The following is an 18,554-nucleotide window of genomic DNA, read 5'->3' on the forward strand; positions in this document are numbered from 1 at the left end:
GCCATTTGTACTGCTTTTAACTACTTAAACTTGGATGATTTCTCTCTCATACTCAGATCCCACCTCCCCTGCCAATACCTCCTCTGGGAGTGGGCCCCCCCATCCCCAACGACTGGCATCTGTGGTTACTATAGTCTGATTCGCAAATGTCCATGGGATGCCTGCTGACATCCACAACATCAGGGAATACCTTGCTTTCGAGGAGAGATAGAACTTCTGATCTAAATACTTTTGAGAACCGTCCCACTGCCTCAGGATGTTTGCCTAAAGATCTCTGGAGTGGATCTGTGCATATGGAACTGCCGGAATAGCGGATGTCATTTGCCCCAGTACTGCCATTGAAAGTGCATAGATAGGACAGGAAGATTTACCGTATTACCTCTATAATTATGTCCTTTCTTCGGGTGGAAGAAAACTCTTCTGGAGACAAGAATCTAACTTGAATTCCCAAAAATCTGCAGCTCCGAGATGGAATTAGGCTTGATTTTCTCCAATTTTTTTAACTACCTTGATTAAACCACCCTAGGTCTTCTAAGGTGGAGCAGAGGAAATTAATATCTTTTTGTAGCTCCTCTTTTGATTGAGACAAATCAGAAAATCGTCCAGATGGTCGAGCGTTACATTAATCCCCTATCTTAAAAAGGCTGCCACCTCCGCTATCACCTTGGTGAAAACCATTGGTGCTTGTGACACTCCGAAGGGAAGAGTTTTGTACTGAAGATGTAATAACTCCCCCTGATCCCATAGTGCAGTTCTTAAAAACTTTTTGGAGGCAGGATGAATTGGGACATGATAGTATGCGTTCTGTAGGTCGAGGCTTGCCATCCAGCACCCCTGGAAGAGAAGATTCATCGTAGATTTGATTGTTTAAATACTGAACTTTTTTTACAGTAGGGATTTGTTCAGTCTTTTGAGATTTAGTATAACCCTGAAAGATCCATTTGGTTTCTTTACTAGGAAGGGGGAATAAAAACCCTTGCCTCTTTTTTTGCTATGGGAACTGGACAAACAACTCATGTAAAAAAGAAAAAAAAAGAAAAAAATCTTCTGGGTAAGACAGACTCCAATCGGAATCCTTTTTCTATTAAATTTATAATCCATTTGTTTTCGGACACAGATTTCCAAGCTAGAAGGAAATGAGACAGTCTTCCTCCCACCTGACTTCTGGCATCATTGAGATTTGTCTTTGGGTTTGTTGTCCTGGTCTTGACCAGAAAACCCCAAGACTTCCTAGAGAATCTTTCATTTCTATTATTTTGTTCTTTTGACTTTTGAAACCGGCCTGACGTTTGCGAAAAAAAAAAAAAAGTTTTATGGGGAACTGGAAACTTTGTTGTCCGAGGCTCTCTCTCTAGAACAGGCATCCTCAAACTGCGGCCCTCCAGCTGTTGTAAAACAACAACTCCCACAATGCCCTGCTGTAGGATGATACCTGTAGGCTGTTTGGGCATGCTGGGAGTTGTAGTTTTGCAACAGCTGGAGGGCCGCAGTTTAAGGATGCCTGCTCTAGAACCTCATCAAAAGAGAAGAGCCAAAAAGTCTAGAGCCTTCACATGGAGAGGAGATCAGGGCTCAAAGTCTAGACTTTGCTCACTCCCATGACCTAAGCTAGAGAGCCCGCCTGGCTGCATTTGACAAAGCCGCAGCTCTGGCAGAAAAACTGACTACATCAGTGGAGGTGTCCGCCCAAAAAATCTGCTGCTTTATGAAAGGTTGGTAGAGCGAAGCAAGTAAATCTTCCCTTGCGGTTTTGTCTCTGATGTGGGATTCTAACTGCCCCAGCCACAACCTTAAAGACCTAGACACCCATGAGGCCGCAATAGCTAGTCTGAGACTTGTCGATGCACATTCCCATGACCTCCAAAGATCAATATCCGCCTTTTTATCTAAGGGATCTCCTAAACAGCCTAGGTCTTCAAAGGGAAGGTCTGATCTCCTGGCAATCTTTGCTACCGATGCATCAACTAAAGGTGCCTTAACCCATACGCTAGAGACAGATTCCTCAAATGGGTATTTATGCTTGACAGAATTTGGGATAAAAATTGTCTGGATTTTCCCATTCCTTCTTAATGTCTCAATGTTCTTGTGAATGGGAAAAGCCCTATAGCGCTTTGGACCCAGACCCTCAAAGCCCTGATCAGATATAGTTTTAGGCTCTCTAGTGTCCTTTAATTACATAGTCTTCATTGGGCTCTACATCCTCTGGTGGAAAAAGATTTTCCTGCCGTATCCTCGTCAGAAGACATACTCTGAGGACAATTCCTGGCCTGATTTTAGGTCTTCCTCAACCACGGAAAGCTCAGAGTCAGTGTCCCAGTTAATGGCCTGTTTCTCTGGCAACTTGCATCGGCTTTGCCTGAAGGATTTTAAAGAGGATTTAACTTCCGATCACACTAAGGCCTTAATGGATTTAGAAAAGCTATGGGACTCTTCCATCACTAGCTTATCAATACATGATTGACATAGTGGCTTAATGCAAGTAGAGGACCGGGGCACTTTACATCCCCCACATCCTTTATGCTTGGTTTTCCCAGAGGCTTTTTTAGGAACTTTAGCAACCTACAAAAACAAAAAAAAGCATACAACACCCAGGCATAAAAAGGGGGTTCGAAAACAATAATTCTCACCCAAGTGTCGGGTCAATCTTCCCCACTCCTTGAGTCCAGTACTGGGCTTGTGGGCCTTGAGGGTTCCACAGGGTCGGCGCGTCCGGTATCACCTTGCTCCGACATAATATGTGGCTGCTCCAGATTCTGCACCACACTGTCCACGGCTGGCTGCCTCCTCCTGCTGCCGTATTTATGTGCCTCGGCTCCTTCATGTCATATTTAAAAGGACCGCCTAATCCATGCTCTCACACTTCCAGTCTCAGACGACGCCACCGGAAGTGACATCTATGCGCCGGAAGCCGCTTGATACTACGCATGCGCCAAGCGTCCCTGTCCCCCGATCTATCATTTTGGCAATGGGACGTCAGCGTTGCCACAGCCATGGAACCGGAGTCACCTGAACACTGCCACAGTGGCTCCCCAAAGAGGCCTGGGAGGGTGCAGGATAAAGGGCAGACTTAGGCAACTGCTCCACCAGGAAACTTACGTTGCCAGGGATGGGTCCCGTTACGGTATGGTAGACCAGGACCTTCCCCAGCCACCCGAGGTGAGAACCAAAAAAACCAAAAAACTCCTCAGGTACCTCCTATCCGGAGGACAGGAAACCTGAACCGAGGTGTGGTGGGGGTGTGAACATTTTTATCTCATCGGGTTTCCCGTCCTGGATGGGAGGTCCCGCTCGCATGGGTGAGGCTTTTTCCAGGATTTGGTCCAACAATGGACCAAAGACATACTCTCTGGAAAAAGCAATGGAACAGAGCTTCATTTTTGAGGCCATGTCACCCGACATGTTATCCATAAAGCCCTGCTAGCGGTATTCACAGGTACATTGATCTCACCACAGATGTCGCAGTTATGTTGGTTTTAACGCTGTACATGGCAGCCTCCCAGGATTTACGCAGGAGACTATCTGCTTTCCGTTCCATAGGTTCTCGTAGCTGGGAGGAATCTTCAAATTGTAGTGAGGTTTTTTGTTTACGTTAGCTACCTGCACGTCTATTTTAGGTATATATCAAATAATTTTGACTCAGATCAAACAAAGGTCGATTATGAAATTCTCTTGATATGCCCAGATGTTTTTCTGGATCAGACCATTAGTCAAGAACAATCTTATATTTTCGTTTATGGGGAAAACCTTTGACCTCTTGGTTCCTAACCCCCCAAACATTTCCTCCTGTATGGAATGTGGCTTTTGGACTTCCTCTATGCCCATAGTGGCCCTAACCGCTTTTAATAGATCCCCATATCTGCAGAGGAAAAATAATTTAGCATTTTTTACAACTTCTCCCTCCGAAAGGGGGTAGTTGTCCTCCCATTGCCTAGAAGGCTCTGCGTCATCCATAACGTCCTCAGAATCGGAAGGGACCGCCATTTTTTCATCTTTTAGGGGGAAGAGGACCTGGACTGGATTCTTTAAGCAAAGCCAGGGAGGATCTAACTTAATCAGTGATTGTTTTTAATGCCTCCATCATAGATGGTTGCTCCTCAATATTTGAAATGCATGGAAGCCTCTTCAAGCAAGAGATACATTTATTGCTCTTTTTTGCGCCTCTTTAGAAACCTATTGACAAGAGGGACAATTACCATTAACCCCCTCTTTTTCTGGACAGAATACATATCACTGTCCATAATATACCAGCTATGCCACCAAGCTGTACAAGATAGGATTCCCCCATGGGGGACTTACGGTCACCGATGCAGGAACATACAGCTCTCTAGGCTGTTCAGGGGCCAACTAGCTTGTGGATGTGATCATCAGACCTCAGATCAGGATCCACCATGGCTTTCTGCAATTTTAAACATGTGGCAATCCTCCAGCATATCGTACTTCCAGTATTCCCACTGCATCATCACGCCACCGGAAGGGACGTCAGACGCCAACACAACCACGTGTGAGACTCCCCCCTGCTTATCCCACCAGGTGGAAAGGTGTGCATGCGTCCGCCGCAGGCATCCGATTCACAGATGCGAAGTCCGCATTTCCCCTGCTCAGCTTTGGGAAAATACAGCCGGTGATTCGTCACAGGGGATCTTTTAACCCAAGGGAGGCCCCCAGCCATTGATGAGCCGGCCCTTTGAAATAAGGTACTCCCAATACCAATCCATCTTCACCTCCTGACAAGCAGAGAGGCTTTTCTCTGTCCTGGCCACTATAGGGGCAGGATAACACTGAAGTGGGTGGGGCAGCAGGGGCTATTTAATCTTTCTCAGTTTTCCTGCCCCTACAGAGGTCTGGGGTCAATCTTCTATCTTGCCGTCATGGTGGTGAAATGGGAAAAATATGCTGCATGTAAACAAACATCTTGCAAAACTACCATTGCACACGAGCAGTAGAAGTTCTTCCACTAACTACTGCTGGCTTTTCACATGATGCTTTTTTGCTGCATCCATCTTTCTAATCTGCTGCAGAATATTGAAGACAAATTCAATTTGCAACAGGTAAGCCTTTATGTTAAAGAGGTTATTCAAGACTGAATAACCCCCGCCCGAACCTGCCATATTGAAAATACTTACCCGGTTCCCAATGACTCCCAATTTGCATCTCCCCTGCCTGTGAAAAAGCAACATACATTGGAGCGTGTGCAGCCAATAGCAGGCAGCAGCGGTGACGTGCCCCCTTGCTCCACAGGGAGCAGGTAAGTATTGTCAATATGGTGGGTCCAGGCACTGGGGGGGGGGGGGGGGGTATTTATTCACTGTTGGATAACCCCTTTAGTAGTAATACCATAGGAAACTGTATAAACATAACAGTGTATTGTTTTTGTGTGGGGGTGGGGGGGTAAATATATAAAAAAAATCCAAGTCTCACCAGCAATGTTTCCCAAGGCCCACACTGCCTGCTCACTAATTTGCATATGTGGTGAGGAGATCAAAGATATGAAAGCAGGAATGGCTCCTCCATCAACCACAGCTTTTGTCTGTTCAGATGTGCCAGAAGCAATATTTGTAAGTGCCCAAGCTGCTTCAAACTGCAAAGTGCTGTCATCATGGTAGCTCAAGAAATACACCATCTTGGGTATTAATCCAGCTTCAATTATGTCATTTAATGGAGGATTCCTTTCCCGAGACAACATTTTCCTGCAATAGTATTTATAGAAGTCAATCTTTGTAGACCATTAGGTTATATGCAGACATGGCAGAAATTGTTTTAGAAATTTAAGTCACTGAAATTGCGATTTCTACACAGCTCAGTCAGATGAATGGAACAGTTGCAGAACCTTTTCTAACATATCTGTCTAGTGAGTGGCGTAAGCGTGGATTCGCACAAAAGCAACCACCTTCTAGCAAACGTTTTGTAAGCCATAAAGTCATTTTTTTGTAACGTCTTACTTACCTTACAGATTGTGTGCATTTCAGTTCAAGGTCTGGGTTTCCAGAATATATGCCTTCTAGTATCTCATCTATGGAAAGAGAAGGAACCTGAAAAACAAATCTACAATTCAGCAAAAGCATGGCAGCCTTATGAAAATAGTATATTACAAGCCATTCTTATTATTTTGACAGAACTGAATTTTAATGCAAATGAGACCCAAGAATTGTTAACTCTCAAAGTCTCATGCACCAGACATTTTTCTATGCAGCCACAATAGAGCTGCCATAGTGCAACACCTCTACATGCTTCTGTTTTTATACAAAGTCAGTTTTCATTGGATTCTGTAAGAATGTGTGGCTGTGTGCATAAGCCCCATGACCACTGGAGTCATGGTTTCTGTTTATAAAAGAATGCACGTCGGACCCAAACAGTGATGGATTAAACCCTTTGACTTACAATGTGAACCATGGAAGTTCGGTTCATTTTTCTTTATATCAAACAGCACAACTTTGGCATGCAAAAGTGAAGTAGGGGCGCTTCCACAGTTATTTTGTAAAAATAAATAAATACTACCTGTTTTTGGTAGCTTTCTTAGGCATTTAAGAGTTTTTCGGCCAAATTGTTATTTTTTCGCAAGCCTTGCATTTTTATATATGAAAGTGTGGTATGTACCCCCTGTAATGTCACTCTCTGTAGAGCAGGGCAGGAAAACACAAGTTTGTTAGTAGTGAATGTTATGTCAGAGTATTGGAACCAATCAGTATTACTTTAAGTGTTATGAACACAAATAAGAAAGTGACATTTAGCCCTCTAGAGGCATTCATACATTGTGGAACTCAGCTTTGCGATTGGCATTTCTAGACTAAACCAACATTATGGTTTTGGTTTTATTGTATATAAAATAAAGGGGTTAAACCACCTGTTGACATTTTTGTTCAGGGGAGAGAACCTCGTCTTCTGGAAAGGAAGTCACATTCCTTCTCTTAAGAATCTGTTCATCTTTCTTGGCCTTTCTAAGCTCCACACTAACTTCAACTCTCCGACGTCTTAGCTCCTACAACAAAAAACATGGTTGCGGGTTAACTAAAGGAGGGGGGGACGACAAGAATTGCAGTACAGTGTCAATACCCTATAGTTACAGATGCAAAAGGTACTTAAAATGTCTTATTCATTATTATAAATTATGTACACTGAACACGCAAAAAATATATTGCCTTTCCAAATGGATTTAGGTACATAAGGATTTAGTTACAGTGGAACAAAAAGATAACTCATGTTTTCATAAAAATTCAATTTTAGCATGTTACTGTTGCATCATCATTATGCATAAAGCAATCTTTAGTTTCTTCAGATACCACCGTTTTCCGAGTTTCCCCTTAGTTACGGCTCTCTTGATTCCTACAATATGAGGATCTTCTCAAGATGGCTCCTCTGCCAGTTCTGAGGCCAAAACTGCCTTCCCTTACACACTTCCTGCCAGCCAATCAGATTGGATTACTGAAAAAGACATGCTGCTTCACTCTGAAGCCTAATGCAGGCAGGTATTCTGTTTACATTAAGTTGGAGACAGATTAGCCCTAGCAACGATCTTTTAAGGGAGCAGTGGAAAGGGACAGGAGACCTTAATGAAAGCTATTATAAGGTAATTACAGATCTTTTAACAATCATTGACAGACTAACTCAGGTATACATGCCTAGCTCTAATAAAAAAATAAATAAAATAAAAAACACGTTCTCCTTTAAAAGATCTCTGGTGCAACATACCAAGACATTATTCAAATGTCAATGTCAGTTTTATTTATGCATCCTCCATATCCATGTGCACCAATAGGACACTACACTCCCCAGTCTCTGCTGGCTAGTCCATACTCTTTCCCGGAACATAGCCAATGGGTGACCCAGAATAGCATGGTGGGACCGAGGTTCCTTGGGCCCACTAGGGGAAGTTATTTATTCTTGGGGCCCAAACCCCCATATAAAGTCAATAAAATGTAAGAAGATTTTGATTAAAAAAATAAAATAAATTAGAGACCCTAGTGACAAATTATTGGTTCCAAAGCTCCAGCTCAAAAGGTCTATCCTCACTGGACCTTTAGGACCAATATTCTCTGGTAGTCCAGTCTGACAACTTGCCACTCTTCTTCTGCAGCATTATGCACCAACTGCACCCAGGAAAGAGGGCAGAGGGAGCCCAGAGCATTGAAAGGAGATAGCCTGGTGATCTGTACAACCAAACAAAGCAATTTAACCTAAGCTATTTTGTCTGACCTATTTCCTGATAACTAGCCTCTTAAACATTAATACAAGCTTCCATGTTTGCCATTACAGGGGCTTTATCCCTTGACAGCCAGCTTCCTACAGTCTCTGGTGCAGCAGAGTGGGGGCTTGGCATTTAACTCCTTAGTTGTTGGTTAATAGAGACCACAGCATCTAAGCAACTACAAAGGGAGCGGACTGTCTATCAGCACCCCATGAATAGAATTGTAGGGTTCCAGTGCATGCACTGCAGGCTGTGGCCTAACAACTACCCAAAAAATACAATATTTTCTAAATTTGAATTTGTGCTTTAGACTAATACCTCACAAAATAGTTAACCACCATTCACCATACAGTAAATCTACTTTATGTTAGCATCATTTTTTTTTAATTTAATTAATTTTTTTAGGTTGTTAGAAGGCTTAGATTTTTAGAAGCAAGTTTTCAAATTCTCAAAGCTGACTTTAAGGACCAATTCAGTTATGAAGTCACTGTCGGACTTACATAGTAGAAACCACCCATAAATAACTCCAATTTAGAAAATACACTCCTCAAATTATTCAAAAGCGATTTGATTAGATGTTCCACAGGAATTAAAGCAAAATGGAGGCGATATTTAAAAATTACATTTTCAATTTTTCCTGTAACACAGGACAAACCTCAGTATTTATTACCATTGCAGTTTATGGAAACACCCCAGATGTGATCTTAAACTTTTGTCACATGGCAGAGCTCAGAAGGGAAGAAGTGCCATATGGTTTTTGGAGGGCAGAATTTGCTGGAATGGTTTTCAGGTGCCATTTCAAAATTGAAGTGACCTTGAGGTACCCCTACAGTGGAAAGCTCCAAAATGTGAGCCCATTTTAGAAACTGCACCCCTCTGGAATTTATCAAGGGTACAGAGTGCCTTGACCCAACAAGTGCTTCATAAAATAAACACTTAGCTGTGAAAATTAAAATTACGGGGGTCATTTATCAAACTGATGTAAAGTAGAACTGGCTTAGTTGCCCAAAGAAGCCAGATTCCTCCATTTTCCAAAGGAGCTATCCAAAATGAAAGGGGGAATCTGATTAGTTGCTATGGGCAAATAAATCAATTCTAGTTTACACTGGTTTGATAAATGACCCCCTACATTTTGTTTCCAATAAAATGTTGCTTTAGCCCCAAACATTTTTCACAAGGGATAACTGGAGAAAATGCACCCCACAATTTGTTATGCATTTTTTCCTGAATACAGCAACACCCCATATTTGGTTCTAAACTTCTAAATGCTACCATGTCCCCAAACAGAAGGTAGGCAGTGGCATGCATCTAGATTTTCTAACATGGAATTCTTTATTATTTTGTTAATTGAGCTTTGTGATGACAGTCATGTATAGTTATTAGCGTATTGTAGATATTAGTTTTGCAGGCTTTTGTACCTGGCAAGTCTGGAAGCCTTTCTAAGGGCTCTGGCTGAAAGATTCTGATGGTTAAAGATTCTGATCTTCACTGTGGAGATCATAGTCTGTAACCTGCTTGTTAGACTGGAATACACCAACTAGTCTGTACAGAATAACTAATCAGAGCGATTGTGAGCAAGGAACCTATCACGATGTAAGGGGAGGGGCGGGACAACATGAAAAAAAAAAAAAAAAAAAAAAACTAGGCCTCAAGGCTAGGGAAAGGAAAACTGTCACCACCTATGGAAACCCTAAACCTAGCCATGACACCGGTCAGTATGAATAGACCCTGAAGGTAGGAATATGCCTTCCCTTAAAAACCTAGGCCCTGGTAACCCTGAATAGCCCTAGGAGTAGTGACAGGGTCAGAGACTACTGGTTACTTCCCAGATGAACGAACCGTCTCCCTGAGGCCTAGTAAACAACGAGCAAATGGGAACAAAATACAAAGAAGAACACTTCTCTTCAATAGAAAATGGATGAGCAGGAACTCAGAAGAGGAGAACACACCAGCTCTTCCAATTCCAGGCAGAGAATATCAACCGCATGGTATGAAGTGTGAGTCCAGACTAAATAGAGGAGTAGTAATGACCACAAGCTACACATGACAAAAGCGGTGTGGTCATTAACAATGCAACACGTGAAAACAGAGAGGCTGTCAGATAACCTCACATGCAGACACTCAGATCTTCTAACCTTTGCCAAGGGAGGGACAGTGACAGCACCACTCTACTGGTCCGTTGCTAGCTGCTGCAGAGTCTCCAGGGCTGTGACACTATAGTTAATAGTTCAGATGTAGGGATGAGCGAACCCGAACTGTATAGTTCGGGTTCGTACCGAATTTTGGGGTGTCCGTGACACGGACCCGAACATTTTCATAAAAGTCTGGGTTCGAGTTCGGTGCTTTTTGAAAGGCTGCAAAAGCAGCCAATCAACAAGCATCATATTACTTGCCCCAAGAGGCCATCACAGCCTTGCCTACTATTGGCATGGCTGTGATTGGCCAGTGCAGCATGTGACCCAGCCTCTATATAAGCTTGGGTCACGTAGCGCTGCACGTCACTCTGCTGATACAAATGTAGGGAGAGGTTGCAGCTGCGACGTTAGGGCGAGATTAGGCAGTGATTAACTCCTCCAAAAGACTTCATTCAGTGATCGATCTACAGCTGTGGATCATTGAACTGCTGCTATTCAATTGCTCAGTGTTTTTAGGCTGCCCAGAGCATTTTTCAGTCACTTTTTTCTGGGGTGATCGGCGGCCATTCTGTGGCTTGTGGTGCGCCAGCACAAGCTGCCAAGTACATTTAACCATCAATAGTGTGGTTATTTTTTGCTATATCCTACATCAGGGTCAAGCTGTCATCAAGTGCATTTAACCATCAATAGTGTGGTTATTTTTTGGCCATATACTACATCAGGGGCAAGCTGAGCCTGTCCCCCAAGTGCATTTAACCATCAATAGTGTGGTTATTTTTTGGCCATATACTACATCAGGGGCAAGTTGAGCCCGTCACCCAGCGCCTAAAAAATAGGCCTCACATTTATATTCATCCAAATCTGTCATTACTGTTTTAGCTGGTCAAGTTATTTAGTGTCCGTCAAAGCACAGTTTGTTCTGGGTTGAAAAACAATTTCCAATTTTGCAATTCTCAAAATTAGTGGTTTCTGCTGTATCAGGCCTACTTTAAAGCCATCCCTAAAAGGGTAGATTAGATTCAAGGTGCTGATAGGGTCATTCTCAAGAACTTCACACACACGCTACAGTGCAGATCCAAGTCTAACTCTGTCCGTAAACGTATACCCGTTACCCAGCGCCTAAATAATAGGCCTCAATTTTGTATTCAGCTAAATCTGTCATTACTGGTGTGCCTGTATTAGTGTAATACAGTACCTAAATAGATAGCCAGATAGTGTTAGGCGTCTAAAAAAAAAAAGGCCCGATTTTGAATTCAATACATTGGCCAGAATAATATTTTTCTTATTGTGGTGAACGGCAACAATGAGGAAAACATCTAGTAAGGGACGCGGACATGGTCGTGGTGGTGTTAGTGGACCCTCTGGTGCTGGGAGAGGAAGTGGCCGTTCTGCCACAGCCACACGTCCTAGTGTACCAACTACCTCAGGTCCCAGTAGACGCCAGAATTTACAGGGATATTTGGTGGGGCCCAATGCCGTTCTAAGGATGGTAAGGCCTGAGCAGGTACAGGCATTAGTCAATTGGGTGGCCGACAGTGCATCCAGCACGTTCACATTATCTCCCACCCAGTCTTCTGCAGAAAGCGCATGAAAACCAAGCCCATCAGTCTGTCACATCACCCCCATGCATATCAGGGAAACTGTCTGAGCCTCAACTTATGCAGCAGTCTCTTATGCTGTTTGAAGACTCTGCTGCCAGGGTTTCCCAAGGGCATCCACCTAGCCCTTCCCCAGGGGTGGAAGAGATAGAATGCACTAACGCACAACCACTTATGTTTCCTGATGAGGACATGGGAATACCACCTCAGCACGTCTCTGATGATGACGAAACACAGGTGCCAACTGCTGCGTCCTAGACCCCACATGGAATGAAGGTCGTGCCACTGACTTTCACAGTTCGGAGGAAGAGGCCGTGGTGAGACCGAGCCAACAGCGTAGCAAAAGACAAAGAGGGAGCAGTGGGCAAAAACAGAACACCCGCCGCCAAGAGACTCCGCCTGATACTGACCGCCGCCATCTGGGACCGAGCACCCCAAAGGCAGCTTCAAGGAGTTCCCTGGCATGGCACTTCAAACAATGTGCTGACGACAAGACCCGAGTGGTTTGCACGCTGTGCCATCAGAGCCTGAAGCGAGGCATTAACGTTCTGAACCTTAGCACAACCTGCATGACCAGGCACCTGCATGCAAAGCATGAACTGCAGTGGAGTAAACACCTTAAAAACAAGGAAGTCACTCAGGCTCCCCCTGCTACCTCTTCTGCTGCTGCCGCCACCTCGGCCTCTTCCTCCACCTCTGGAGGAACGTTGGCACCTGCCGCCCAGCAAACATGGGATGTACCACCAACACCACCACCTGCGTCACCAAGCATCTCAACCATGTCACACGGCAGCGTTCAGCTCTCCATCTCACAAACATTTGAGAGAAAGCATAAATTCCCACCTAGCCACCCTCGATCCCTGGCCCTGAATGCCAGCATTTCTAAACTACTGGCCTATGAAATGCTGTCATTTAGGCTGGTGGACACAGACAGCTTCAAACAGCTCATGTCGCTTGCTGTCCCACAGTATGTTGTTCCCAGCCGGCACTACTTCTCCAAGAGAGCCGTGCCTTCCCTGCACAACCAAGTATCCGATAAAATCAAGTGTGCACTGCGCAACGCCATCTGTGGCAAGGTCCACCTAACCACAGATACGTCGACCAGTAAGCACGGCCAGGGACGCTATATCTCCCTAACTGCACACTGGGTAAATGTAGTGGCGGCTGGGCCCCAGGCGGAGAGCTGTTTGGCGCACGTCCTTCCGCCGCCAAGGATGGCAGGGCAATATTCTTTGCCTCCTGTCTCCTCCTCAGCTTCCTCCTCCTCCTCCTCTTCCACCTGCTCATCCAGTCAGCCACACACCTTCACCACCAACTTCAGCACAGCCCGGGGTAAACGTCAGCAGGCCGTTCTGAAACTCATATGTTTGGGGGACAGGCCCCACACCGCACAGGAGTTGTGGGGGGGTATTAAACAACAGACCGACGAGTGGTTGCTGCCGGTGAGCCTCAAGCCCAGCCTGGTGGTGTGCGATAATGGGCGAAATCTCGTTGCAGCTCTGGGACTAGCCGGTTTGACGCACATCCCTTGCCTGGCGCATGTGCTGAATTTGGTGGTGCAGAAGTTCATTCACAACTACCCCGACATGTCAGAGCTGCTGCATAAAGTGCGGGCCGTCTGTTCGCGCTTCCGGCGTTCACATCCTGCCGCTGCTCGCCTGTCTGCGCTACAGCGTAACTTCGGCCTTCCCGCTCACCGCCTCATATGAGACGTGCCCACCAGGTGGAACTCCACCTTGCACATGCTGGACAGACTGTGCGAGCAGCAGCAGGCCATAGTGGAGTTTCAGCTGCAGCACGCACGGGTCAGTCGCACTGCGGAACAGCACCACTTCACCACCAATGACTGGGCCTCCATGCGAGACCTGTGTGCCCTGTTTTGAGTACTCCACCAACATGGCCAGTGGCGATGACGCCGTTATCAGCGTTACAATACCACTTCTATGTCTCCTTGAGAAAACACTTAGGGCGATGATGGAAGAGGAGGTGGCCCAAGAGGAGGAATAGGGGTCATTTTTAGCACTTTCAGGCCAGTCTCTTCGAAGTGACTCAGAGGGAGGTTTTTTGCAACAGCAGAGGCCAGGTACAAATGTGGCCAGACAGGGCCCACTACTGGAGGACGAGGATGAGGAGGAGGTGGAGGAGGATGAGGATGAGGATGAGGCAGGTTCACAGCGGGCTGGCACCCAACGCAGCTCGGGCCCATCACTGGTGCGTGGCTGGGGGGGAAACACAGGACGATGACGATACGCCTCCCACAGAGGACAGCTTGTCCTTACCTCTGGGCAGCCTGGCACACATGAGCGACTACATGCTGCAGTGCCTGCGCAACGACAGCAGAGTTGCCCACATTTTAACGTGTGCGGACTACTGGGTTGCCACCCTGCTGGATCCACGGTACAAAGACAATGTGTCCACCTTACTTCCTGCCCTGGAGCGTGATAGGAAGATGCGCGAGTACAAGCGCACGTTGGTAGACGCGCTACTGAGAGCATTCCCAAATGTCACAGGGGAACAAGTGGAAGCCCAAGGCGAAGGCAGAGGAGGAGCAAGAGGTCGCCAACGCAGCTGTCACGGCCAGCTCCTCTGAGGGCAGGGTTAGCATGGCAGAGATGTGGAAAAGTTTTGTCACCACGCCACAGCTAACTGCACCACCACCTCATTCAATCCTATTTTTATTTTCATTTTACCATTATATTGCGGGGCAACCCAAAGTTGAATGAACCTCTCCTCTGTCTGGGTGCCGGGGCCTAAAAATATCTGACAATGGACTGTTCCAGTGTTGGGTGACGTAAAGCATGATTCTCTGCTAGCACATGCAGACTGATTCTCTGCTGACATGAAGCCAGATTCTCTGTTACGGGACCTCTCTCCTCTGCCTGGGCCTAAATATATGACAATGGACTGTTACAGTGGTGGGTGACGTGAAGCCAGATTCTCTGCTATGGGACCTCTCTCCAATTGATATTGGTTAATTTTTATTTATTTTATTTTTATTCTTATTCATTTCCCTATCCACTTTTGTTTGCAGGGGATTTACCTACATGTTTGCTGCCTTTTGCAGCCCTCTAGCTCTTTCCTGGGCTGTTTTACAGCCTTTTTAGTGCCGAAAAGTTCGGGTCCCCATTGACTTCAATGGGGTTCGGGACGAAGTTCGGGTCGGGTGCGGATCCCGAACCCGAACATTTCCGGGAAGTTCGGCCGAACTTCTCGAACCCGAACATCCAGGTGTTCGCTCAACTCTACAGTTAACCATTCCAGGACAGCGAGATTGGTTGTCAAAACACAAGCACTGGAGGACAGTGGCAACTTTAACCTGTTGCTACTTCTGCCAGCTCCAGCAACATTTTTGCGACTGCATATTACTTTGGAGGGGCCTGGCAACTGTCTGTTGAAGATACGGTACTGTAACACTAACTGTATGTAAAATAAGTTGTTCAGTGTCAGTTATTCACATCCGACATGCCTTTATTCTGATATTTGGGTGAATGACCCAATAGAATTGCTTATGTAATCAAGGTGGACACCCCACTAACAGTAGAATACAGGTTATTCACCCCAATTTGAGAATCAAGGCAAAATAGAATTGCTTATTTAGTATACGAGGTGGACACCAATAACATTAAAGTTAGGCCTTGATTCCTAAATTGGGGTGATTAAGCTGTCTAATAGAATTGCTCATCTATTTGAGGAGGATACTGTTTAGATAGCTCTGCGCCCTGCACAGGGATTGATGCAAACTTCACTCTCTCCTATGGACTCCTTCAGCCTCAGAATACAGCCCCGGTTCTGAGCCTGCAGTCTCCCCATCCAATATTCCACAATTAAAAGCTTCTAGCAACATGGTCCCTAGTGTTTGTCACATTTCTCCCCATGCTCAGATTATATAGTGAAATGCTGGAGACATGCGGGATGAGGATTTCACTTTGTAACACGTGTAGCTGCAATTTTACGCAGAAACGATTTGTTACTACGAATTTGTTGCAAGTTGAATTTTTTCCTACACTTCAGATGCTTTGATTTGCTCAACATGTTGTTATTTCCATCAGTTTAACCCCTTAAGGCCATTTTTTGCAAATCTGACCAGACTTATCCAGGCCATTCTGAGATTGTTTTTTCGTCATATTGTACTTCATGACACTGGTAAAATGAAGTAAAAAAATTTCATTTTTATTTATTTAAAAAAAAAAAAAAAAAATTTACCAAAAATTTGTAAAAAATTGCAAATTTCCAAGTTTCAATTTCTCTACTTTTATAATACATAGTAATACCTCCAAAAATAGTTATTACTTTACATTTCTCATAGGTCTACTTCATGTTTGGATCATTTTGGGAATGATATTTAATTTTTTGGTGATGTTACATGGCTTAGAAGTTGACGCAAATCTGGAAATTTTTCTGAAATTTTCAAAAACCCAATTTTTAGGGACCAGTTCAGGTCTGAAGTCACTTTGCGAGGCTTACATAATAGAAACCACCCATTCTAGAAACTACACCCCTCAAGGTATTCAAAACTGATTTTACAAACGTCGTTAACCCTTTAGGTGTTCCACAAGAATTAATGGAAAATAGATACAATTTCAAAATTTCACTTTTTTGGCAGATTTTCCATTTTAATAATTTTTTTTCCAGTTACAAAGCAACGGTTAACAGCCAAACCAAACTCAATATGTATGGCCCTGATTCTGTAGTTTACAGAAACACCCCATATGTGGCCGTAAACCGCTGTACGGACACGGCAGGGCGCAGAAGGAAAGGAATGCCATACGGTTTTTGGAAGGCAGGTTTTGCTGGACTGTTTTTTTGACACCATGTCCCATTTGAAGCCCCCCTAGAGTAGAAACTGAAGGGATATATGCGACTCCATTTTGTCTGTTCTAACTATATGTATTGTTATAGCTTGTTCATGCACTGTTTCAAGTTCCCCCACTGGAATTTGGGTTTCTTTCCCTGTCCTTTGACAGTTTCTTGAAATTCCTAAATTCTAGTGGACAGTCACGCTTTACAAGGTCATTCTGGCTTAATGTTTACCGGTAGAGTTGAGCGAACACCTGGATGTTTGGGTTCGAGAAGTTCGGCCAAACTTCCCGGAAACGTTCGGGATCTGAACCCCATTGAAGTCAATGGGGACCCAAACTTTTCGGCACTAAAAAGGCTGTAAAATAGCCCAGGAAAGGGCTAGAGGGCTGCAAAATGCAGCAAAATGTAGGTAAATCCCAATAGGGAAATGAATTAAAAATAAAATAATTAACCAATATCAATTGGAGAGAGGTCCCATAGCATAGAATCAGGCTTCATGTCACCCACCACTGGAACAGGCCAGTTTGTTTATGATATTTAGGCCCCTGGCACCCAGACAGAGGAGAGGTTCATTCAACTTTGGGGTTCCCCCGCAATATAATGGTAAAATTAAAAAAAAAGGGATGATTGAATTAAGTGCCCTGGAATACAAGCATATATTGTTAAGGGGAGATCGTTATAAAATGTCTAATCTGCACAAGGGATGGACAGGTCCTGTGGGATCCATGCCTGGTTCATTTTTATGAACGTCAGCTTGTCCACATTGGCTGTGGACAGGCGGCTGCGTTTGTCTGTAATGACGCCCCCTGCCGTGCTGAAAACACGTTCAGACAAAACGTTGGCCACCGGGCAGGCCAGCACCTCCAAGGCATAAAAGGCTAGCTTTGGCCACGTGGACAATTTGGAGACCCAGAAGTTGAATGGGGCCGAACCGTCAGTACGTGTTCCATGTACTGTTCCTCCATGTTAGTGAAATGCTGCCTCCTGCTAACACATTCCGTATCAGGTGGTGGTGCAGTTAGCGGTGGAGGTGACAAAACTTTTCCACATCTCTGCCATGCTAACCCTGCCCTCAGAAGCTGGCCGTGACACAGCTGCGTTGGCGACCTCTTGCTCCTCCTCTGCCTTCACCTTGGGCTTCCACTTGTACCCCTGTGACATTTGGAAATGCTCTCAGTAGCATGTCTACCAACGTGCGCTTGTACTCGCGCATCTTCCGATCACGCTCCAGTGCAGGAAGTAAGGTGGGCACATTGTCTATGTACCGGGGATCCAGCAGGGTGGCAACCCAGTAGTCCGCACACGTTAAAATGTGGGCAACTCTGCTGTTGCTGCGCAGGTACTGCAGCATGTAGTCGCTCATGTGTGCCAGGCTGCCCAGAGGTAAGGACAAGCTGTCCTCTGTGGGAGGCGCATCGTCATCGTCCTCCATTTCCCCCTAGCCACGCACCAGTGATGGGCCCGAGCTGCGTTGGGTGCCACCCCGCTGTGAACATGCTTCATCCTCGTCCTCCAGTAGTGGGCCCTGTCTGCCCACATTTGTACCTGGCATCTGCTGTTGCAAAAAACCTCCCTCTGAGTCACTTCAAAGAGACTGGCCTGAAAGTGCTAAAAATGATCCCTCTTCCTCCTCCTGGGCCACCTCCTCTTCAATCATCGCCCTAAGTGTTTTCTCAAGGAGACATAGAAGTGGTATTGTAACGCTGATAACTGCGTCATCGCCACTGGCCATGTTGGTGGAGTACTCAAAACAGCGCAACAGGGCACACAGGTCTCGCATGGAGGCCCAGTCATTGGTGGTGAAGTGGTGCTGTTCTGCAGTGCGACCGACCTGTGCGT

At 45.3% G+C, this 18,554-nt stretch overlaps 1 protein-coding gene across 1 annotated transcript in view; it reads right to left on the reverse strand.

The window, feature by feature from the left end:
* Positions 1-18,554, reverse strand: part of LOC121008766 (importin subunit alpha-5-like) — an 88,858-nt gene that overhangs the window by 60,597 nt on the left and 9,707 nt on the right. Inside the window, exons 2-5 of the mRNA XM_040441460.1 lie at positions 6,842-6,976; positions 6,219-6,227; positions 5,944-6,029; positions 5,419-5,687 (exon numbers count right to left, since the gene is read on the reverse strand). Of these exons, the coding sequence (XP_040297394.1) occupies positions 5,419-5,687; positions 5,944-6,029; positions 6,219-6,227; positions 6,842-6,976 (499 nt within the window). The remainder of the gene's footprint in view (positions 1-5,418; positions 5,688-5,943; positions 6,030-6,218; positions 6,228-6,841; positions 6,977-18,554) is intronic.

The sequence above is a fragment of the Bufo bufo genome, chromosome 7, assembly GCF_905171765.1.
Source record: "Bufo bufo chromosome 7, aBufBuf1.1, whole genome shotgun sequence".
Taxonomy (NCBI): Eukaryota; Metazoa; Chordata; class Amphibia; order Anura; family Bufonidae; genus Bufo; species Bufo bufo.